We start from the raw sequence: 23782 nt of genomic DNA, 5'->3' as shown, positions 1-23782 counted from the left end.
TTTGAAATTTTGATTTAACCGTTTGATTTTGGAAAATTGATTAATAACTAATAATAAATATTGTACAAACGTTTTGATTACTTGATATTTCTTTTATTTTAACAGGAACTTTTGATTATTATTATTATCTTAATTTTAATTTTATTCGTTATCAATAGCAAATTAGGTATGGTCGTGATTTTAAATAATTCTAAATTTGCCGATTAAATTTTATAAATTATACCTAATTAAGTTTGATACAAGAAATATTTCTGAAATTTTAAACAGGAAAAGAGGCTTTTGAACATATATATATTTCGCATATATTTTTATATATATTGTTGAAAGGAACTAGCAAAGAAAACAAGAGAGTCAAGTCAAAAAAGGGCATTTTAAGAAAAATATTAAGGAAATGTCAGGAGACAACGATAATAATAATAATAAAGACAAAGATAAGGATAAGGAGAAAAAGATTACATTACCGCCGTTATCGTCATTAATACCCACGATATTCCCACAAAATGAAGAACATATTAACGATATTAGAAATTTAACCCACAACCCTACTCCAAATTTGGCGATGCTACGGCATAGCGATTTAATTATGAGCAATATGAATAGTACTGTGTTGCCGATGAATTCACCACCACTGCCACAGCAACAGCAACCATTATTGCATGTACCTGGAACTGGTGTACAAAGTAAATATATTCCGATCAATAACTCTGTCATCAAAGTTGAACCTGAAGGTTCTATGCCAATGCCTGCGATGACATCACCTTCATCATCGTCAATTAATAAGATTGGTAAAAAAGCTTTTAATTCAGAAGAGAGTAAAAAGATGACATTGTTAAGGAAACAGTGTCACATTTGCAAAAAAATTTGTTCACGTCCAGCAACGTTAAAGACGCATTTATTAATTCATACTGGTGATACACCATTTAAATGTCCATGGGAAAATTGTCCAAAATCATTTAATGTAAAGAGTAATATGTTAAGACATTTGAAATCGCATCAAAGAAAACAAGTTAAATTGGCTAAAAAAACTGAAAAAAAAACAAATAATCATAATCATCATAATAATAATAATAATAGTAATAATAGTAATGATAATAAGAACAAGAAGTTGAGTTCTACAAATTCATTATCTCCAACATTGTCGGCATCGTCGATATCATCGTCATCAATATCATCATCATCATCGTCATCATCATCGTCATCAAATTTTAATAATAATAGCACTGATAATACTAATAATAATAGTAATAATAATAAGAGTAGTAAATGATCATTATTATTGGTATTATAGTTTGTAAATATTCTTTAACTAAATATAAATAATAATAGTAGTAATAATAACTCTATCTGCATCATTATATTTAATTGTTCATTAGTGTTCTAACAATTATAATTAAGATTCGAATATATAATCCATAATAAATAAGAAAATGAACAATATTGCAGTTAGTGACATTTTTGAGATATTTTGACATTCTGCTTACTCGTTACTAATTATTGATTTTTAATTTTTAATTTTACATAATAGGGTCGGGTCGGGTCAAAAAGGTCGCTCGGCATATTAGAATCTCTAAAATGTTAAATTACGTAGGAAAGAATCTAGACAAATGTAGTTATAATTCTTCATTATTACAAAAGAGGTAGTGAGAAAGAAAAAAAAAAAAAAAAGAAGAAGAAGAAGACTTTTGAATTGAACTTCAGAGTAAGCCAATTAATGTTTGCAAGGGTTAGGTAGCTTTGTTGTAATGTTATCAACTTTATTAATTACAAGAACAAAAAAGTCAAAAAAAAATTTATTCCCAATCATTATTTTGATAAAAAAGCCATTAAAAAATTTCTCGCAATCATCATTCGTGCTCTGCTTGTAGTTAGTAGCACAGCGACTGCTCTGAACTAGTCAATGGATTCATATTCAAACAACATCAACGTAGTATGAAATTAAATGAAAACGTACTGGAAATAAACGTCGTTGGACGCTTCTTTATCCTTATTCATGATCGTAAAAACTCAAAAGCCAAATTAGTAATTAAACAATGTTATTCTTTTTATTTGAATTTAGAGCCCAAGAATTAATTGATTCAAAACATATCTTTTCTCAGCAACTCACATGGCTATTGTTACTCTGTTCAATTCCCTGTATACTTATAACCATCTCTTGCTCTTTTTTTTTCCATAAAGATACACTTACTAACAATTCCAATTACAATTACAATTACAAATCTAATTACAATTACAAATCTAATTACAATTACAAATCTAATTACAATTCCACTTTCACTTTCACTTTCACCTTCACTTTTACTTTTACTATCACTAAAACCTACGATTAAAATTCAAAATTCTCACGCTCTCTTACAATACATACAGTACATTACAAATTTCGGATTATTTCATAATCAATTCGATGTATCGAATTATAAATGTTTGCAAAATGACAACACCTTCGGAAGTTTGATCCGCATTCTAGATTATGAGGTTTTAGCTAATTTCCCTTTATGAAACCAAGAGCCATTTTTTTTTTTTTCCTTCTTCTTGCTGGAATTTCTTCATTTGAAACTTAACAACCAGACTGAACCATCACGATCCAAGATATAAAACAATGATTCTAGCTAAATTTAAATGAATCTAGTTCACTCGAGATTAGATCAATCCAATCCAATTCAATTCAATTGAATATAAGATTCTTCTTTTCTTGCTGTCGCAACGCATGGATGTCTAACTCATGTTACATTTAAGATGAGTTGTATCTGTATCTCTATTTAAGGTAATATTCATAACGAACTAGCTAGACAATGTATAAAAGGTATGTATAATACTATTATCCAAGTGTAATGTTGTACTCTGATACAATAGTAATTTGACGGTTGTTGTTGCTGTAATTATTTCGAAGTGATAAACATATCATGTTTATGTGTATCTAATAAATGAACAACTAGACCTGAACAAGTTAGTGAATTTGATGTTGACATTAAAAAGCTACTTCAACTCATAAACTTAACCCAGGATATTGTAACACCTCATCAATGCCTGTTTTGTTAAATTGGTTTATATGTTTTGTACTTCAAATTCGTATCAATTCGAATCATAACTAATAAATTAATAAGATTGATAAGATTCTTGGTCCTTGTTAATATACAACATCGAATAAAAGGTATCATTATAACTTTTACTATCTAACTTTTTTTTCTTTATTCTCTAATTCCCATATTATTCAGTTTCATAAAATGCTAAAAGTTTCGTTACTATGCGAACTATTCAATATTCAAACATTAGATCTATGATTTCACCTACACCATGCTATATAGCATAATGTATACCTATGTATAGATAGGTGTATGTTCATCGATAACTAGAGTAGTCTCGACGGGAATTGACAGTATTAAACCATATGTATATATTCCCTTATTTTCTTTATTACTCTCACTCTACATACTTTCTTTTTTGAAAACTAAAATATATATGAGTACCTGACTAAACTAGTTAATGAAATGAAGTTAAAAGAATTGATTAAATCAGATTCTACAAATGCATTTATATCTGGTGGTTTAGCTGGTGCTGTGTCGAGAACTGTTGTATCACCTTTTGAAAGGATTAAAATTTTATTACAATTACAAACTGCTAATAATATAAATGCTTCCTATAATAAAGGTATTTGGGCATCAATAGTTTATATCTATCAGAATGAAGGTTGGAAAGGTTGGTTTCGAGGTAATGGTATCAACTGTGTTCGTATCTTCCCAAATTATGCCATTCAATTTTTGGTCTATGAAGATACAATGATTAAATTGGATTCTTTTTTTGATGGTTATACAAATACGAAAAGATTATTAAGTGGTGGTTTATGTGGATTTGCCAGTGTAATTGCTACTTATCCAATTGATTTGATTAGAACAAGATTATCTATACAGACATCAGATTTAGAAAACTTAAAAGCCAGCAAAGCTAAAGATATTAAGCACCCACCGGGTTTCTGGAAACTGTTTAAAGATGTTTATTATAATGAAGGTAAAATTATCGGCTTGTATAAAGGTGTTATACCAACTTGTTTTGGTGTTGTTCCATATGCTGGATTAAATTTTACATTTTATAACATTTTAAAGGAGATTGCATTGCCTGACGAAAAATCAAACCTTAACAATGGTAACGGCAATGTGACATTCAAGGATAATATAATCAAATTAGGATTGGGTGCAATTAGTGGTGGTGTTGCTCAAACGATCATATATCCATTTGATCTATTAAGAAGAAGATTCCAAGTCATCAATATGGGTAAAAATGAATTGGGATTCAATTATACCAGTATTTGGAATGCACTGGTTACAATTGGTAAGAAAGAAGGATTTAAAGGATATTACAATGGATTAACGGTAAATTTATTTAAGGTTGTGCCATCTACAGCAGTGAGTTGGGTAGTCTACGAAATGTCAACACAATTCATCAAAAATTGGTAACATCCTCCAAAGGTCCCTACCAAGAATCAAAAAATAAATAAAATAAAGTAAAAGGTACTGTGTCCAAGATGAAGAGACTATTCCTAAGTCAATTATTACATTATCCCATCTCGACAAACTATCTATCTAAACCGTCTGTCGCCTCCAATTTCCCAACACTAGAATTCCAAGATGACAGGAAACTGAAACAATTTTAATAATATTCAATGACATTTTTTTTCCTCTGTTTATTTAAGTTCCTCTTGTAGATATTTAATTCAAGTGTATGTGTATATGTATATGTATATAAATAAAACTGTGTCTGTTGTAGTATAAGTTTAACCTTAAATATAGGTTTAGGCTCTAGTTCAACTTGATTCGATGACCTTATTATCCAATTAAATTGTCTCGTGTCACACGATAACTTTTCGAAAAAATTATCGGTTGGGAACCAAACTTGATTTTGCCCACTGTTAAGCTTACTCTATAGTGCAGCAAACCTACCAGCAAACCACACACCCCTCGTCTCAGTACAAATTTTAATTGATATCAAACTTCATCCATCACCAACCAACTGTTTTTTCGAAACAGAATAGAACCAGGTTTAAGTTGATTCTTATTGATTGAATCTAATGGATTAACTTGTTGTTTTACAGTTTACTATTTGTTATTTAATACTTCAAAATTTGAACTATAAGGATCCTTTTAGGAGCGTTTAGAATTAAAAACTGTTCAGTTTGGCTTGTTATCATTTAACCGGTTTTAATTGTATATTTTCATTTCTATATATTTAACATCATCTCATATCATATCATATCATATCAACTCTAATTAATTCCAAGCATGAGACCTTCCCAATTATTATTGAATGCAGCTAAGAAATCTTCTGGTTCCGGTGTACCAGTTGAATTAACTCCATTGTTTTTTGCTATGGGTGTAGCTTTGTGTTCTGGTGTTTTCTTCACTTACAAGAAATTTGCCTATGATGACAGTTTAAGAATCACTGCCAACCCAGAACAATCTGGTTTGAAAGAAGTTTTGACCAAGGGGGGTGATGAACAAAACAAATAGATGCAAAGTTAACTGAATTAATTTGAAGCAAGAAGTTAGTTTGATCTAAGAGAGATGAAAAGGCAAGGGTGAAAATGGATTTTTAAAAGTGGTTTTAACATTATATGGATTTGATTTTTTTGGTCTATATCTTAATGTTGTAGCCATTTTATTTGTTTTATTTCTATTCTCGCCTCGCCGTGTATCTTTTTAATCACACTAAACCTTCCTTTTTTTATATTATTATTCTTAATGTTAATCCTCTATTTTGTTTCTAATATTCTTAAGGTTTATTTATCTGTTAGCCCTGTTTTTATCTATTGAATGCAATTGTTATACTTCGGTTGCAGTCATTCTGTTACGCTTTAACATCATAGATACCAATGTAATCTCAATAAATTTTTATTTTTTAAATTTAGAAGTATTTATTTATATCTTTTTTTATATTCTATAATCTTTTTAAAACTTTATATTTTTAATAAATCTCATGTTCCTATATTATTTGTCACATTGCTGTTTTAACTTCATTACCACTTTTGCGAGGAACAGTTGGTGCTATATTTGGTCAGATGTACTTCAAGAATCATGGGTGTCAGCAAAAAAAAAACTAAGAACTCTGGATTATGAAATGTCAAAATACAAAAAGGAGCTCAATGCTACAACATTTCAAATTTGTAGAAATTCAATTGGATATGACAATGTCTATCATTTATTTAATATAATATTCACTATTACAAATAGTGTAATTAAAAAAGAAAGCCCTGTAGGGGGCTCGAACCCCTAACCTTGTGATTAAGAGTCACACGCGCTACCGATTGCGCCAACAAGGCTTTTTTTATTGAAATTTTCAAAACATGTTTAAAGTTTAGTTATTCCACATCATACACATGATTTTACAGAAAAATTGGCGACAGTGTATAGCTGACATTTGTAATGAATTAGCAAAGTTAAGGGATAAATAGTTTAAATTCTCTATTTAATATAGAATTACTATCAAAAATTATTAGTAACTGTGTAATTCATGGATCTTTCTATGAACGCTTTGTTATACAAATGTGGAAATTAGTGTTTCCACTCAAATCTTTTCTTCACTAATAATTTATTGTTAGCCAATTGCAAAAATATTGATATTGAATTGGTAATAATTCTTTGATATGTGTAATAGCAATAATAATACATTCGTGAATAATTAATAACCACTTAGTTGGGAAAATAAACGAATAGACTGAATTGATTTTAATAACTCATTAGTAGATTTAGAGGCTGGAAAGAAAACCAGATATTGCTGACTCTCGATGCCTATAAATCAAAATATCCTAAAACATGACTTATTTGTCCTTATATGCAACCCTTTGTACCTGAATGACTTTAGAAATGTCAATTATTGTGAAATATGTGTAACACCAAATCTGAGAAAAAATGGTGAAAAAAAAATGAACATATTCATAAAGAAATATGAAATAAAATTGGCCACTAACTGACATCAATTCTCAACTGTTGAGCTCATAGTCATACATAGAGGATTGCTAGTTTGGATTTAAGTTCATTTGATATACCTAACTGATTTATGACGTCATTAATGATAACCATCACAAATAGATATATATTGAATGGTTCTTCTACGTAGTTGTCTAAGTTTGGTAAAAGAAAATTTTTGTATCATCGCTGACGATATATTGCTTAGTTTTCCAATATCTTTTTGAAATAAGAGATCAAAAAAAATATTTCAATTTGGCAAGCTCATCTCATCTCATCTCATCTCATCAAATCAAGTTAAGTAAAATCATAAAGAAGACCATTCTTTAGCATAGAGAGGGCTGTCTCGCTATAGAGCTAATTTTCCATTGAACAATAAACATAAATTGAGTCAATTAGTGTGAAAAACAAAAATAAAATTATATAAAATTATACATATTTATTTTATTTTATTTTCTGTGTGGGTGTCTGAAAGCTTTAAATTGAGATTCTCTATTTAAGATTCACACATATCCATATACAATATGGGCAAAATAATAAAACCACCTTCTACAGGAAGAACAGCAGATTTCCGTACTCTTGAAAGAGAGTCCAGATTTATAAATCCTCCAAAGGATAAATCTGCTTATCCGTTACTTCAGGAAGCTGTTCAACCTCATATTGGTTCTTTTAATGCATTGACTGAAGGCTCTGATGGTGGATTATTAAGTGAAGCTATTAAAGATATTGGTGAAAAGGTTATCTTTGATGGTAAATCCAATGGTGCTGATGAAGAAAATATCAATGAAGGTTATTTGGGAAATAAGTTATCCATTAGCATCGAACAAGTTTCTATTGCTAAACCAACTTCAAATGATGGTGTCTCATCTGCTGTTGAAAGAAAATTTTATCCTAGTGAAGCAAGACAAAGATTAACTTCATATAGAGGTAAATTACTAATGAAATTAAAATGGTCTGTGAACGATGGTGAAGAAGTATTAACGGACATGAGAGATGGTGGTGGTTTGCCTATTATGTTACAAAGTAATAGATGTCACTTAAATAAATTATCGCCATATGATTTGGTTCAACGTAAAGAAGAATCAGATGAATTAGGTGGTTACTTCATTGTTAACGGTATTGAAAAACTTATCAGAATGTTGATTGTTCAACGTAGAAACCATCCTATGGCTATTATCAGACCTTCTTTTGCTAATAGAGGTGCTTCATACACTCAGTATGGTATTCAAATAAGATCAGTCAGAAATGATCAAACATCTCAAACTAACGTTTTACATTATTTGAATGATGGTCAAGTTACTTTCAGATTCTCTTGGAGAAAAAACGAATATTTGATTCCTGCTGTTATGATTTTGAAGGCATTGTGTGATACAAGTGACAGAGAAATTTTTGACGGGATCATTGGTAGTGATATTAAGAATTCTTTCTTAACTGATCGTTTAGAATTGTTATTACGTGGTTTCAAGAAGAGATATCCACAATTGCAAAACCGTACTCAAGTTCTTCAATACATTGGTGATAAATTTCGTGTTGTATTCCAAGCTTCTCCAGATAAATCAGATTATGATGTTGGTCAAGAAGTTTTGAATCGTATTGTTCTAGTACACTTAGGTACTGGTAACAACGAAGACAAATCTAGAATGTTAATGTTCATGATCAGAAAATTATATTCTTTGGTCGCAGGTGAATGTTGCCCAGACAATCCAGATGCCACTCAACATCAAGAAGTGTTGTTAGGTGGTTTCCTATACGGTATGATCTTGAAGGAAAAGATGGATGAATATTTACAAAGCATTATTGCCCAAATCAGAGCTGACATTAATCGTGGTATGGCTATAAATTTCAAGGACCGTAAATACATGAGCAGAGTTTTAATGAGGGTTAACGAAAATATTGGTTCTAAGTTACAATACTTTTTGTCTACTGGTAACCTAGTTTCACAGTCAGGTTTAGATTTACAACAAGTTTCAGGTTATACAGTTGTTGCTGAAAAGATTAATTTCTATCGTTTCATTTCACATTTCAGAATGGTTCACAGAGGTTCGTTTTTCGCTCAATTGAAAACTACTACTGTCAGAAAATTGTTACCAGAATCATGGGGTTTCTTGTGTCCTGTCCATACACCAGATGGTTCCCCGTGTGGTCTGTTGAATCATTTTGCCCATAAATGTCGTATTTCAACAATTCAATCTGATGTTTCTAAAATTCCAGAATTATTGTACTCATTAGGTGTAACCCCAGCTTCTCAAACAGTTGCTGCAGGTCCTTCCCTATGTTGTGTTCAATTAGATGGTAAAATTGTCGGTTGGGTCTCTCATGATGAAGGTAAAATCGTCGCAGATACTTTGAGATTCTGGAAGGTTGAAGGTAAGACTCCAGGTTTACCGTTAGATTTGGAAATTGGTTACGTTCCACCATCTTCTAGTGGTCAATATCCAGGTTTGTATATCTTTGGTGGTCATTCAAGAATGATGCGTCCAGTTCGATACTTGCCTCTAGGTAAAGAAGATATTGTTGGTCCATTCGAACAGGTTTACATGAACATTGCGGTCACTCCACAAGAAATCGAAAACAATATTCACAGCCATGTTGAATTCACTCCAACTAACATTCTGTCTATTTTGGCTAACTTGACACCTTTCTCAGATTTCAACCAATCCCCAAGAAATATGTACCAATGTCAGATGGGTAAACAAACTATGGGTACCCCTGGTGTTGCGTTGTGTCACCGTTCAGATAACAAATTATATAGACTACAATCTGGTCAAACTCCTATTGTTAAAGCTAACCTATATGATGATTATGGTATGGATAACTTTCCTAATGGTACCAACGCAGTTGTTGCCGTTATTTCCTATACTGGTTACGATATGGATGACGCGATGATAATTAATAAATCTGCAGATGAAAGAGGCTTCGGTTATGGTACAATGTATAAAGTTGAAAAGGTTGATTTATCAATGAACAGAAGTCGTGGTGACCCAATTACTCAACATTTCGGATTTGGTCCAGATGAATGGCCAAAGGAATGGTTAGAAAAGTTGGATGAAGATGGTTTACCATATATTGGTACTTATGTTGAAGAAGGTGACCCAATTTGTGCATACTTTGATGATACATTGAATAAAACTAAGATTAAAACCTACCATTCATCAGAACCAGCATATATTGAAGAAGTTAATTTAATTGGTGATGAGTCTAACAAGTTTCAAGAACTACAAACTGTGTCTATTAAATACCGTATTAGAAGAACTCCACAAATCGGTGACAAATTTTCTTCAAGACACGGTCAAAAAGGTGTTTGTTCAAGAAAATGGCCAACTATTGATATGCCATTTAGTGAAACTGGTATTCAACCTGATGTCATCATTAACCCACACGCTTTCCCATCTCGTATGACCATCGGTATGTTCGTTGAATCTTTGGCTGGTAAAGCAGGTGCTTTACATGGTACCGCTCATGATGCTACTCCATGGACCTTCGACGAAAGTGATACTCCAGCTGATTATTTCGGTGACCAATTATTGAAGGCCGGTTACAACTATCATGGTAATGAACCAATGTATTCTGGTGCTACCGGTGAAGAATTGAGAGCTGATATCTACATCGGTGTTGTTTATTATCAAAGATTGCGTCACATGGTTAACGATAAGTTCCAAGTACGTTCTACAGGTCCAGTCAACAGTTTAACAATGCAACCTGTCAAAGGTAGAAAAAGACATGGTGGTATTCGTGTTGGTGAAATGGAAAGAGATGCATTGATTGGTCATGGTACATCTTTCTTATTACAAGATCGTTTGTTAAACTGTTCTGATTACACCCAAACTGCAGTTTGTCGTGAGTGTGGTTCTATCTTAACTACACAACAAAGTGTACCGAAAATTGGTTCGGTATCAACCGTCCGTTGTCGTCGTTGTGCAATTGATTTTGATGAAGCAAAGAAATCTTTATCTAAATACCAAACTGATGATGAAAAGATATACATTGATGATTCAGAGATTTGGGAAGATGGTCAAGGTAATAAATTTGTTGGTGGTGGTGAAACTACTACAGTTGCAATTCCATTCGTTTTGAAGTACTTAGATTCTGAATTGAATGCTATGGGTATTAGAATGCGCTATAATGTAACACCAAAATAAAGGAAAAGATCAGAAATTAACCACTTCTGAATTTATTTTTTTTACCTTTCTCATCTTATACCCAATACAGCTTCATACATATGTTAAGATTTGTCTGTTTTGCATAGCTGCAGAAGAAAATGTATAGAGCAATTTCTTCTGGTTCTATATCGTTAACTTTCAAATCTCTCTCAATCCCCGTGTACTATAGATTTACTAAGAATTATAGATATATAAATTCAAATACATTATAAGAACAATTAGATCAAATTGAAACTAAATTTATATTGCAGATAAGGCTTATCCTTTGAAATCTACGTCTAACTGTCATGTCCTGGATGTCAGATTAATGATGGTTTGTCACGTGATATCCAAAAAAGGAAAAACGTTTATCAATTGATATTTTTTTCTTCGAAATAAGAAATTTTAATTAAATAAACCAAAGTTATAGCCAATTCATTTAAAACAACTGGTTGATTTTATGTTAAAGATATATATGATAATTGTTGTGATTACAGGAAATTGTCGACCATTGATAGGGATTTATTGGCTTTGTTGTTGATCGTAGATACTAGTTTATGTTTAAGTTCTGTTCATACTGGTTTTTGAATTGAAATTAGTGTTGGGGATTGGGTTTTTGTATTTAATTTTTAGAGAAAATAGAAGAGTGTGATACCTGAACGACAATAAGACGATCTGTATTGAAATTGCCAGTTTCTGAGTGTAAACTTGTCTAATATTTTTAAAAAAAAATTTGTTAAAATTTGGCTGACTGTTTTTGTCAACTTATAGAATGAGTGAAAACCCCTTTGAATCTACATTGGCTGGTAGCAATGAACTACTTGAATCTGAAAATCTTCTTTCCGCCACTAGTGAAGTTTTAAATCTCCCTAATCCTTCTCTAGAATTTTGTACCTTATCCACGGCTGAAACCTTGGAAAGATTAGGCACAGATCCAATTACTGGTTTGAATTCAATTGAAGAAGTTAGTCGCAGAAAAGTTGAATATGGTGCAAATGAAGTATCTGTGGAAGATGACGAGTCATTGATTAAGAAATTCTTCATGAATTTCTTAGAGGATCCTTTGATTTTGTTATTAATGGGCTCAGCAGTAATCTCATTCTTAATGGGAAACATCGATGATGCCATAAGTATTACAATGGCTATAGTTATCGTCGTTACAGTTGGTTTTGTGCAAGAATACAGATCTGAGAAATCATTGGAAGCTTTAAATAAATTAGTGCCGGCAGAATGTCATTTAATTAGAGGTGGTCAAGAATCAAGAATTTTAGCCTCAGGATTAGTTCCAGGTGATCTAGTTCATTTTAGAATTGGTGACAGAATTCCTGCTGACATTAGAATTATTGAACAAGTAGATTTATCGATTGATGAAAGTAACTTGACCGGTGAGAATGAACCGGTCCATAAATCTGCAAGACGTGTCAATAAGGAAAGCTTCAATGATCAGCCAAATTGCTTTATACCATTATCTAATAGAACTTCTATCGCTTATATGGGTACTTTGGTAAGAGAAGGACATGGTAAAGGTATTGTCATCGGTACTGGTACTAATACTTGCTTTGGTGCAGTTTTCGAAATGATGAGCAGTATTGAAAAACCTAAGACACCTCTTCAATTGGCAATGGATAAATTAGGTAAAGATTTGTCTTTTATGAGTTTCATTGTTATTGGTGTTATTTGTTTAATTGGTATCATTCAAGGAAGATCATGGTTAGAGATGTTCCAAATTTCAGTATCTCTAGCCGTTGCGGCAATCCCTGAAGGTTTGCCAATTATTGTAACTGTTACCTTAGCTCTTGGTGTATTGAGAATGGCTAAACGTAAGGCAATCGTAAGAAGACTGCCAAGTGTTGAAACTTTAGGTTCTGTAAATGTCATTTGTTCCGATAAAACTGGTACTTTGACCACCAATCATATGACTGTATCAAAAATTTGGTGTTTGGGCAGCATGTCAAACAAGTCAAATGTTTTGTCAATTGAAAAAAATAAAAATGGTAATCTGAAGAATTACTTGACCGAAGATGTAAGACAAACTCTAATGATTTCAAACATTTGTAACAATGCATCCTTCTCCCATGAACATGGTAAGTATCTAGGTAATCCTACAGATATTGCTTTAGTGGAGCAACTATCTAAATTTGAAATGACTGATATAAGGCAAAATTTGAAGAAATTAAAGGAAATCCCATTTAATTCAAAGAGAAAATTCATGGCTACAAAGATAATCGATTCAGAGAAGAAATGTGGTATTTATGTTAAAGGTGCTTATGAGAAAGTTCTGGAGAACTCTGTATTTTACTTGAACAAAAACGGTAAACCTGAAAAGCTTACAGATCAGCTAAAAGAAGTTATCACAGACTGTGCCAACGATTTAGCTTCTGATGGGTTGCGTGTTTTAGCCTTTGCAAAGGTTGATGTTGATAATGAAAAAGCTGAATTAAATGAAAGTGAAATTTCTGGTTTGGTGTTTACTGGTTTGATTGGTATGAATGATCCTCCAAGAGCAACGGTAAAGCCAGCTATTGAACAATTATTACAAGGTGGTGTTCATATCATTATGATAACTGGTGATTCTGAAAACACTGCTGTTAATATTGCTAAGCAAATTGGTATTCCTATTGTAAGTAAAGACGTTTCTGTTCTAACCGGTGATAAATTGAATGATATGACTGATGATCAGCTTGCTAATGTCATTGATCATGTAAATATTTTTGCTCGTGCAACTCCTGAACATAAATTAAACATTGTTCGTGCCTTAAGAAAAAGAGGTGATATTGTTGCTATGACTGGTGATGGTGTTAATGATGCCCCTGCATTGAAGTTAGCAGATATTGGTGTTTCTATGGGTAGAATGGGTACAGATGTGGCTAAGGAAGCATCTGATATGGTTTTGACGGACGATGATTTCAGTACTATTCTAACGGCAATTGAAGAAGGTAAGGGTATTTTTAACAATATTCAAAACTTTTTAACATTTCAACTATCTACCTCTGTAGCTGCATTGTCTTTGATTGCATTGTCCACTGCTTTTAAGTTACCAAACCCATTGAATGCTATGCAAATTCTGTGGATTAATATTTTAATGGATGGTCCACCTGCTCAATCTTTGGGTGTAGAGCCTGTTGACAATGATGTTATGAAAAAGCCACCAAGGAAACGTTCTGATAAAATTTTAACTCCGTTTGTCTTGAGACGTTTGCTAACGACTGCTGTATTTATTATTATGGGTACGGTCTATGTATTTATGAAAGAAATGGCAGAAGATGGGAAAGTTACTGCAAGAGACACTACTATGACTTTTACATGTTTCGTATTTTTTGACATGTTCAATGCTTTGGCTTGTAGACATTCAACAAAGTCTATTTTTGAAATCGGTTTGTTCTCTAATAAGATGTTTAACTATGCAGTTGGTTTCTCATTGTTAGGTCAAATGTGTGCGATTTATGTTCCCTTCTTCCAAAACATTTTCAAGACAGAGAGTTTGGCCTTTTTTGACCTGGTATTTTTGTTCTTCGTAAGCAGTAGTGTTTTCATTGCTGATGAAGTTAGAAAATATTATAGTAAAAAGCAAGAATTAGAGGATCCATACTATTATTCAAATGTATAGGTGGCTTCCTGCTTCACATATGTGTTTTCATGGACAGATTGCATTTTTGAAAACAATTTTCACAATTTTCACAATTTTCATTCCCCCATTCTATTAGTATTTAATAAGTATTAGTTATACGTTTTTTATTTTCCACCAATATATTTAATAAGATAAATTAAGATAAAATATGCTCGTTTTATTAATTTTACATATGTAAGTGTATCATTTAATACAAAAAATTATATGAATGTAATATTACCACCAGCAGCTTTTTCTAGTCTATTCATAACTGCAAGCCCTTCCTCATCTTCTTCAATACCTTCAACAAGTATTAAATCAACGTTGTCAACCTCATCCACTGTTCTTAATGTTGCAAAAAGGTTGGACTGAATCTCCGTGCCATTATTTCCCAAATTTTGAACATTAATTTCTATACCATCAGCCTTATTCAAATATGAACCAAGATTGCTTAACTTTGAATGGATAGTAGCCAACTTTAATGAAGTTAAGACAGCCACTTTTTTAACGTTTGTTTTATCTTTTTCCTCAGAAATAATTCTTGAAATCTTTTCTAGATAGGTATTTTCATTAAAAGGAGATGAAGGTACTAGTAATACAACTTTCGCAGATGGAGAATAGTGTCTGTATTTCATGCCCGGGGTTCTTACTTTCTCACCCTTCAAAACAGTCTTCTTGTTTTCAACCTTACAACTCTTCCATGATTCACCACCCAAATGAACTATTTGTTCATAAGTAAATCCACCAGGTCGTAGTAAAGCTGGTGGATTGCATAAACCGTCAATTACTGTACTTTCAACACCAACTGAACAAGCACCACCGTCAAGAATTAATGGAATTTTTGTATTTAAATCATGGAAGACATGGGATGCCAAGGTAGGAGATGGCCTGGTAGATGCATTAGCTGAAGGAGCAGCAATTGGAGTATCACTTAAAGCAATCAATGCTCTTGCAACAGGATGAGAAGGAATTCGTACTGCAAAAGTTGGCTGGTTAACAGTTGTTAATTTTGATAAATTGCCATTTCCCTCTTTAGGCACTGGTAAAAGAATGGTTAATGGACCTGGCCAAAGTTTACTAATTAGGTTATGATATATTGGAGGAATATTGGAAAGTAACGATTTAGGATTATTTGTTTCTGAAACGTTATTATATATTTTTCTGTTTAATTGATCGATTGATGAGACATGGGAAATTAAAGGATTATCACTTGGTCTATTCTTAGCTTTATAAATATTAAGGACTGACTTATCATTCAGTGATGAACCACCTAAACCATATACCGTTTCAGTTGGAAATGCTACAACATTATCAGTATCCCGTATTATTGAAGCTGCCTCTAACAATGCAGCTTCAGTTTCTGGATCTGTAATTTTTGGTAAAGACCCATCAATATGAGCATTTTCAGAGAAAATGATCGAAGATGGATCCACCTTTAATATCTTTGTTTTAAATGACATTGATCTATAAAAAGCCCTTTTAAAGAGCATAAATTTTGAAACCTCTGGTAATGAACGTGTGTGCTTAGTGAAAGCAGATCGATACAGAATCTGAAAGGAATTCTATCGAGAGAGTAAAGATAGCAACTGCAAATATGGTAGGGAATAATCATTCCCTTCAATAGAGGGATAGATTAATATGATGAAACTTATTATTTCTTTGATATCTTAATTAAACATAACTTTTAACATAACTTTTATTGCCAAAAATGAGAGATGAGCTAGAATTTCAAAAAAGGTTACTAAGACGGACAATGTGATGACAAAAAAATTTTTCGATTAGTTTCGGCGACAGAAGAAAAAAATGATAAAATTACACCTGTAATGACAGTGGCCTAAATGTTGAAGAAGGATATATTATGATTGGATGCCTGTTAATTAAACAATCACACTGCTTGAATTGATCATTTATTATTGTACAAGTGATTATTTTTACTAAATAAAAGTTTTTTTAGTAGAAATATAACAAAAAATGAGAAACCTCTGTTCTTAATCACATATTTTTGTTATACGAATTATTGACACTTATTGTGGTGGATATTAAATCTGTGTTTCTGAAAGATGTAGTATTCCCTTGATTTCGAGGTTTCCTGTAGGTTTTGTTGTAGATAGACATAATCATTTAAAGTTTTTAGTTTTTTTCAGAAAAGGGAGAGGAACATTCTATCTGTCATGTTCTTATTTAATTCTATTAAATAGGGATTAGGTTCATTTGAATAATGTCAATTATTTTGTTTCTGAAACTGACAAGGGTCAATATTTTTTTTCTGTATATCAAAACATATGCTTCACATAATGTTTTCTTTTTGAGAGAAAGTATTGAAGTTTTTTCCTTTTACACTTTTGTCTCAAAAACCAAGCGAAGAACATAAACAATAAATATCTTAAAAAAAATGTTATCAATTTAACTATTTTTTTTTATTTTGTATAAATTAAAGTTATTATTGTCAAAGGTAGGGGATAAATGGATAAATGGATAAAAATGTTTTTTTCTGAAGTCTAGCACTTATATGTTACTTAAAAAATCAAATAACAAATTAACAGGCGCAAGTGGTTTAGTGGTAAAATCCAACGTTGCCATCGTTGGGCCCCCGGTTCGATTCCGGGCTTGCGCAATTTTTTCACTTTAACAAGTCTCACAATACAAATTGTATGTAATAGTAGAATCTAATGATTATTTTTTTGAGACTATATTTCAGATAATTTTTAATGGTATCACTATTATAAATGAGAAAGCAATTGAAGTATCCATTGTTATTATTTTAATCTTATACCAAGAAGCTATAGCATGAGTACTAGAGTCAAGGTAATTATCTACAACGAAAACATGTGATAGATAATATGTAAATGCAAGAGCGTCTGGCTTTAGGAAATATAGAAAATTTATGTAACTATGATGTAGAGAATTATGTTGTGGTTTTTCTACCGAATCGTTCATAGTAATAGATTCTTTATTTATTTCCAAGGACATTCTTAATAAGTTGATATTGATCCAATGTATTAAAGTATATAATATACACATGGGAATATAATTAACATGACAAGTGTCGATTAAGATCTTGTCATTTCTTATATAAAGTGTTGGAAAAGTTTTAACGTCAGAAATAACACTTTCGTGTAAAGTAACATTTCTTTATCCTATATGAATAATGTCGTAATACGTATATATCACGTGTTACCTCATAATTCTGACACACCTCCGTAAAGACATGATTTTACGATCTTCTTAACTGATCATCAACATCTTCTTCCTGTCCTTGGATTTTGATTCTCCTAGCTCAGTTATACGAAGAATGTCTCCTGGGTGTAACTTATTTTCCGAGCATTCAAACAATTTCTTGAATTGAATTTGCGTTACTGTTTTTTGTTAAAATATCAGTAACATTAAATAAACCAGATATTTTTTCTATAGCAGTTACGTTCTTTCGAACTTGTTCTAATAGTTTTTCTAGTTTACGAGCTGTAAATCTATCTTTAGAAAATGGATACTTGATTTATATTCCGAGTCATAGAATGATCAACTATTTAGATATTTTCTTAAGTAATCATTCCATTCTTTCGGACTTTGCTTTAACCATATAAAGCTTTATTTATTTGAACCACCTTCGGTTCATACGGATGTGGTATATATATTCACCTCCTGTAGATCAGCATATAGTAATGCATGATCTATATGTAAGTTTTTTACCACTATCCAGTTGTTGTGTGATGTTAGTCTACACGCGTCTCGAATTCAGATACTTCTTCATTCCGAGGTTTTTTCATCAGAGCTTTCACTTGAAGTTAATGATACATATTGAAGTTCGTCTTCAGATACGTCTTGTACAAATAGTTCTTCAATCAGAGGTTCGTCCTCAGAAATTTGATGTGAATTTATAGATTCATATTGAGGTTCGTTCTCAGATATGTCTGGCAAAGATACTGATGCATATTGAGATTCTTCTTCATTTTATGTCAGTTTGAGAATCTTCATTCCGAGGTTCGTCCTCAGGAATATCATATGGAGTTACTTATTCATATTGAAGTTCTTCCTCATATATATGGCAAAGATACTGATGCATATTGAGGTTCGTCCTCATTTTACGTCAGTCTAGATGAAAGATAATGTGATATCAAGTTGTTTGTGCATGATTAAACTGAATTAGTGTGTAATGACATATTGTTGGCTCGATATTGGGCTCTCTTGGCCTACGTAAGATATTCGAAAGAATTTCCAACAATAATGAATTGTCTATTACTATTATATTAAGTCGTATTTGATAATAGCGGTGTCGGCGCAGGTATGAGGAGAGGATATATGCCGCATGCTCATCTTGTAAACCCTGGTTTGCGAATATGAATAAGGTGTGAGTGTAGGTCTTACATTCTGCCTCTTGCTCATCTTTGGAACCTTGTTGATTATCATGCTTAAGATGCGAGTGAAGGTCTTACATTCTGCCTCTTGCTCGTCTTTGAAACCTTGTTGATTATCATGCTTAAGGTGTGAGTGTAGGTCTTACATTCTGCCTCTTGCTCATCGTTGAAACCTTGTTGCTTATCATACTTAAGGTGTGAGTGTAGGTCTTACATCCTGCCTCTTGCTCATCTTTGAAACCTTGTTGCTTATCATGCCTGAGATATGAGTATAGGTCTTACCTTCTGCCTTATCTCGTCAATCTAAAAACGGCTGAATTTGTCGCGTGGGTGTGAGAGGGTCCTTTTTACCATCTGCCTCAGTTTGTAATAAACCTATCTGTTGTCCTGCTTATTAGTAATATTAATACGCTGTTTAAACGGTTTTTCTAGAGTCAGTGGCACGTTAACTCGAAATTTGCTATTAGCAATCGATTACTTGTTGTATAATTTCTCATTTCGCTCTATACTTCACCTCCTGTGAAGATTATTCATCATTTTACTCTATTATCTATGATTTATGCCATATCTATATCGTCATCATGAACTAGATTTTTTGTCTTCCTTATTATGGTAATCAGGTTGACCTTTTAGTCGAGTTTGTTACAACTCTGACTGTTTTGTTACCGGACTGTTTGTTTTTATTAATCACATTTTTTAGAATAAGGTTATTTGAATTAATCCAAGGGGTTTTATCCACTTTGGATCCTTGATTTGTATAATGTAATTAATCAGGAATTTATAAGCTCTTTCGAGTTTATATCCAGTATCTCCCTGTAAAGTGGCAATAGATAGACTATTTTCACTTTATTTCGGATAATAATAATAGACTTTCGTCTTTATGTATTTTCTCAGATATGAGATTTTATCCTTAATATCTTGTTACTTCTAGATAATTTCCTCGTTTTTAAGTAACAAGAATATTTTGTTAATTCTTCTTCAAGTACTTTCTTGTATCTTGAATAGTAATTTAACGTTACTGTTTCCAGTAAATTTGGGTATCAAATCTTCTTTGAATGAAGTCCTGGCGGGGAAGCCATGTAGAGAATTATGTTGTGGTTTTTCTACCGAATCGTTCATAGTAATAGATTCTTTATTTATTTCCAAGGACATTCTTAATAAGTTGATATTGATCCAATGTATTAAAGTATATAATATACACATGGGAATATAATTAACATGACAAGTGTCGATTAAGATCTTGTCATTTCTTATATAAAGTGTTGGAAAAGTTTTAACGTCAGAAATAACACTTTCGTGTAAAGTAACATTTCTTTATCCTATATGAATAATGTCGTAATACGTATATATCACGTGTTACCTCATAATTCTGACATATGAATATATACTTGATTCTGCACTCAGTCAGAAGTCAAAAGTCAAAGGTCAAAAGTGCTCATGTAAATTCGAAATAATACTTAGATAACTAATAAATCCGATTTAAACCGAAACTCCCTTTTTTATTCAAAAACTAACTCAACTGCACATAACACACCAACTAACTTGGGTCAAATAAAATACCTAACCAAAAATGGCAGTAATTGATCATAGATCTAAACTTTAGCATCAAGTTCAAATATAGCAGTTAACATAAAAACACTAATCTTTCACTAACCTTTTCAATTTATTCTATTTTTTGATACATTTTTATAATTGTTTATCCCGCGCTTCCTTCACGACCCCTTTTTTTCAGAAATATATCTAACATTTTTTTGATAAATCTTCTCAATTCGGAATTAATTAAAGGAATTGTTGTAGAGGAAAAATTTATTATAAATTATCCTGTTGCTTCTGCAGGTTGTTTAGAGTTTTTAGTGTCTAATATTTCCGTTTTTCCGATCATTTTTGTCTATTTCCCTCCATGCCACGGATTTCCAACAAGGAAAATGTGAACTAGGTTCTTAAGAAGTCCAGACAGACGTTTTTAAAAATGCTACGTAGAGATTAGGACATTCTCCGTTTTTAATGTTTCCTTTACTTTTAATGTTTCCTTTCTTGAGTGTTCGGCTTTTAGTTCATTGTAGAGTTCTATTCTATTTGATAAGGAAAAATCGAGGGCATAAAATATTCGTTTCCCTGTTTTTTCCTTTTTTTTCTTTCTTTTTTTCCATATTACAAAAGGAAGGATTTGAGTAAGTTGATACACTTCAAAAAATTATAGGTTTTGATAATAAGCTATATTTCACAGCTTATACACAAAGCAATTAAGATTATGATGAATAGTCACCAACGTCTTAAGAATCTTGTAATTTTGCAAGTTAGAGAGATAAAACTCTCATTTATAAAATTCTATAAACAATTAAAAGTCTAGTAAGTAATCATTATTGCATTAAATTAAAAAAATCCAGTTTTTTTTATAATTGTATATATAAATATATATGTGGAAGGAAAAATGTAGAGGCATCTAAAGATTTTAAATTTATCTAGTACGCATCACAGACAAGAAGAAGTATAATCTCCCAGTTCCATAATTGTACCAAAGGCAAAAGAAATTAAAATTTTTTTCCTCATTTTATCATTCAATTTTGCCGTTTAGATTTCTCTCAATTATATTAAAGTTCATTAAAACTTGTATGTTTAAAATAAATTTTTGGTTTAACTATAATTAACCGAAAATAAAATAATAGAGAACATAAATATATGTAAGCTTGGCTATGCAGCATCTTAGGAATCTCCACTTCCTTTACTCTTTACCTCAGGAATTAGTATTACGATAATCATCGACTGTAACTTCAAATATAGTCTTTTCCTTTTGACCATTTTTTAGTAAACTATTGTTGATCTTATTAAAAATATTGATGTCAATTCTTGTGAAACCTTTTGAGAATAAACAATCATGGAAAGTATTCTTTCTCTTTATACAGGAGGTACATGGCTTGAAAAACATTATCTTATCTATGTGTTTAACAATGGAGCATGATGCCTTATCATAATTGGATGGAAATCTTAATCTTATTTGTGGATCATTAACTAAGTATTGTATTTCTGTATCTCCTAGTTTGTGATGTAATAAATTGCTAAACATTGGAATGACAGAACGATCTTGATATAATGTTTCTATGGAGGCATTGCATTTGATTTTCTTCAAACGACAACCATCACAGCTTGGACCAATCCTTTGTCTTTTGGAAGGTGGACGAATTGGCTCCACGTTTGAGGTTGAAGTTTGCTGAGAGAGAGATTTCTCTTGACTAGTACCAACTGATAGAGGCTGAACAATCATCGATTGAGGAGAAGATGTAACAGAGCTGGATAAAGAAGCAGGCTGAGATGGTTGTGGTGAAGGAGCTGGTGTCATCTTTGTAACACCAGATTGTTTGGTAAATGGCTTATCTAATGACAATGAATCAGACCTTCTTTTCCTCTTTTTTGAAATGTGACTGGAAGATATATACTCAGCGGAAAGCTTATTATCAATTAACTTTTGAGCTTCAGCAATACGTTCTGGTAAATCATTAATTGCTATAGTAGCTAATTTGTCTAAACCTGAAATATTTGGTGAAGATGTAATGGGAGTTAATGTGAAATGTTTAGATGAATCAATGGACTTTTCAGATGAAGTCACGTATGCACTTGGAGTGACATCATTACTATTAAATGTAGTCGGCACAGTAGATTTCAAATTCTTGGTATTAGATATTAAATGCAAATTTGGGAGTAATAATGGCGGCAAGCTGTGGTCCTTATTTCTTAAAGTGATGCTTGGGGCGAACATTATAATGATTATGACGTTAAAATATATGGCTCTATAGGATTAAAATATGTGAAATGATATCTGTAATAAAACAATAAACAGGACGATAATGGGGGAAACCGGTTAATGTAGGCTATCTTCGTCTCTTCTTAATATTCTTTTAAAGTAGAAAAAAAGGAGTAACTGGTATGAATTAAGAAACAAAGGCTATATACACAAAATACTGTTTTAAACCTTGATTTTTATTGTTGTTGCTTTGTTAAGGGCTTATATATCAAAAATTCAACTTAGTATATTAGCCTGTTATTTTTGACCTTATGCAAATATGCAGGTATAAGTGCGATGATTGTGGATGTAACAATCAGAAGAAAGATTAGTAAAAAGAAAAAATTAAAAAATTATTAGAATTACATAAGTTTTCGAGAGAGCAGAAATACCATTTAAGAGATCAGAAATTTCTATTAATTATATAGGAAAGCAACTAATATATATTTATATATATATATTAAATTCAGAAAAGATAAATGTATATTACGAAAATTTTTCCCTAGTCCCACAAAACACTATTACCGTATTGAAGTGTATCTCTCTTTTTAATATTTTTTTTCTATTAAAAGGAATTATGATACTTGCTCATTTACATAGAATAAAACAAACGATAATGGTAAACAGTCAGACGGTAAGAAACCTTGAGATAAGATTGTGGAAACAATCCCAATATAGTGAGAAATTCTGTTAGCTCGTTATTTAACATTTAAGCCAAATTATAATTACTACTACTACTACGATTATTACCACTTTCTTAACTAGTTATGCTCTTGTTAATCTTGCTGCTTAGTATAATAGGAAATATAAAAAGAAATAGACTACAGTAGACAGTATAAAGATAAAAGCCAAACAGAAGCATAAAAAGAAAAATGAAAAAAAGAAATAAATCGATAAATAAGTTGAACCAAAATTCTCCGTAATTAAGGCCAAAGAGTATATGAGAGCTCGTT

General features: G+C 31.7%; 8 protein-coding genes and 2 non-coding genes across 10 annotated transcripts; 6 read left to right on the top strand and 4 right to left on the bottom strand.

Annotated features, from left to right (window-relative positions):
- Window positions 1–391: 391 nt before the first annotated feature.
- Kpol_541p39 (C2H2-type zinc finger protein) lies at window positions 392–1267 on the top strand (the record flags this gene model as incomplete). Its single annotated transcript, XM_001645605.1, has 1 exon — window positions 392–1267. The coding sequence occupies one exon, from the start codon at window positions 392–394 to the stop codon at window positions 1265–1267; it is 876 nt and encodes a 291-aa protein (XP_001645655.1).
- Window positions 1268–3485: 2218 nt separating this feature from the next.
- Window positions 3486–4448, top strand: MRX21 (Mrx21p; the record flags this gene model as incomplete). Its single annotated transcript, XM_001645604.1, has 1 exon — window positions 3486–4448. The coding sequence occupies one exon, from the start codon at window positions 3486–3488 to the stop codon at window positions 4446–4448; it is 963 nt and encodes a 320-aa protein (XP_001645654.1).
- Window positions 4449–5270: 822 nt separating this feature from the next.
- On the top strand, window positions 5271–5498 carry MRA1 (Mra1p; the record flags this gene model as incomplete). The annotated part of the gene is made up of 1 exon (XM_001645603.1): window positions 5271–5498. The coding sequence occupies one exon, from the start codon at window positions 5271–5273 to the stop codon at window positions 5496–5498; it is 228 nt and encodes a 75-aa protein (XP_001645653.1).
- Window positions 5499–6234: 736 nt separating this feature from the next.
- Window positions 6235–6307, bottom strand: Kpol_541trna5. The gene has a single exon. It is a non-coding gene; the product is annotated as a tRNA-Lys (tRNA).
- Window positions 6308–7477: 1170 nt separating this feature from the next.
- RPA135 (DNA-directed RNA polymerase I core subunit RPA135) lies at window positions 7478–11092 on the top strand (the record flags this gene model as incomplete). Its single annotated transcript, XM_001645602.1, has 1 exon — window positions 7478–11092. The coding sequence occupies one exon, from the start codon at window positions 7478–7480 to the stop codon at window positions 11090–11092; it is 3615 nt and encodes a 1204-aa protein (XP_001645652.1).
- Window positions 11093–11864: 772 nt separating this feature from the next.
- PMR1 (Ca(2+)/Mn(2+)-transporting P-type ATPase PMR1) lies at window positions 11865–14699 on the top strand (the record flags this gene model as incomplete). The annotated part of the gene is made up of 1 exon (XM_001645601.1): window positions 11865–14699. One exon carries the CDS (start codon window positions 11865–11867, stop codon window positions 14697–14699), a length of 2835 nt encoding a protein of 944 aa, XP_001645651.1.
- Window positions 14700–14920: 221 nt separating this feature from the next.
- On the bottom strand, window positions 14921–16189 carry SUA5 (threonylcarbamoyladenylate synthase; the record flags this gene model as incomplete). The annotated part of the gene is made up of 1 exon (XM_001645600.1): window positions 14921–16189. The coding sequence occupies one exon, from the start codon at window positions 16187–16189 to the stop codon at window positions 14921–14923; it is 1269 nt and encodes a 422-aa protein (XP_001645650.1).
- Window positions 16190–17242: 1053 nt separating this feature from the next.
- On the top strand, window positions 17243–17313 carry Kpol_541trna4. The gene has a single exon. It is a non-coding gene; the product is annotated as a tRNA-Gly (tRNA).
- Window positions 17314–17393: 80 nt separating this feature from the next.
- Window positions 17394–17720, bottom strand: Kpol_541p34 (Tkp4 protein; the record flags this gene model as incomplete). Its single annotated transcript, XM_001645599.1, has 1 exon — window positions 17394–17720. One exon carries the CDS (start codon window positions 17718–17720, stop codon window positions 17394–17396), a length of 327 nt encoding a protein of 108 aa, XP_001645649.1.
- Window positions 17721–21785: 4065 nt separating this feature from the next.
- Window positions 21786–22805, bottom strand: Kpol_541p33 (uncharacterized protein; the record flags this gene model as incomplete). The annotated part of the gene is made up of 1 exon (XM_001645598.1): window positions 21786–22805. One exon carries the CDS (start codon window positions 22803–22805, stop codon window positions 21786–21788), a length of 1020 nt encoding a protein of 339 aa, XP_001645648.1.
- Window positions 22806–23782: the final 977 nt, after the last annotated feature.

This window comes from Vanderwaltozyma polyspora, genomic scaffold (assembly GCF_000150035.1).
Source record: "Vanderwaltozyma polyspora DSM 70294 KpolScaffold541 genomic scaffold, whole genome shotgun sequence".
NCBI lineage: Eukaryota > Fungi > Ascomycota > Saccharomycetes > Saccharomycetales > Saccharomycetaceae > Vanderwaltozyma > Vanderwaltozyma polyspora.
Note: the sequence above shows the minus strand (reverse complement) of the source record. Positions and strands in the feature narration are given on the sequence as shown.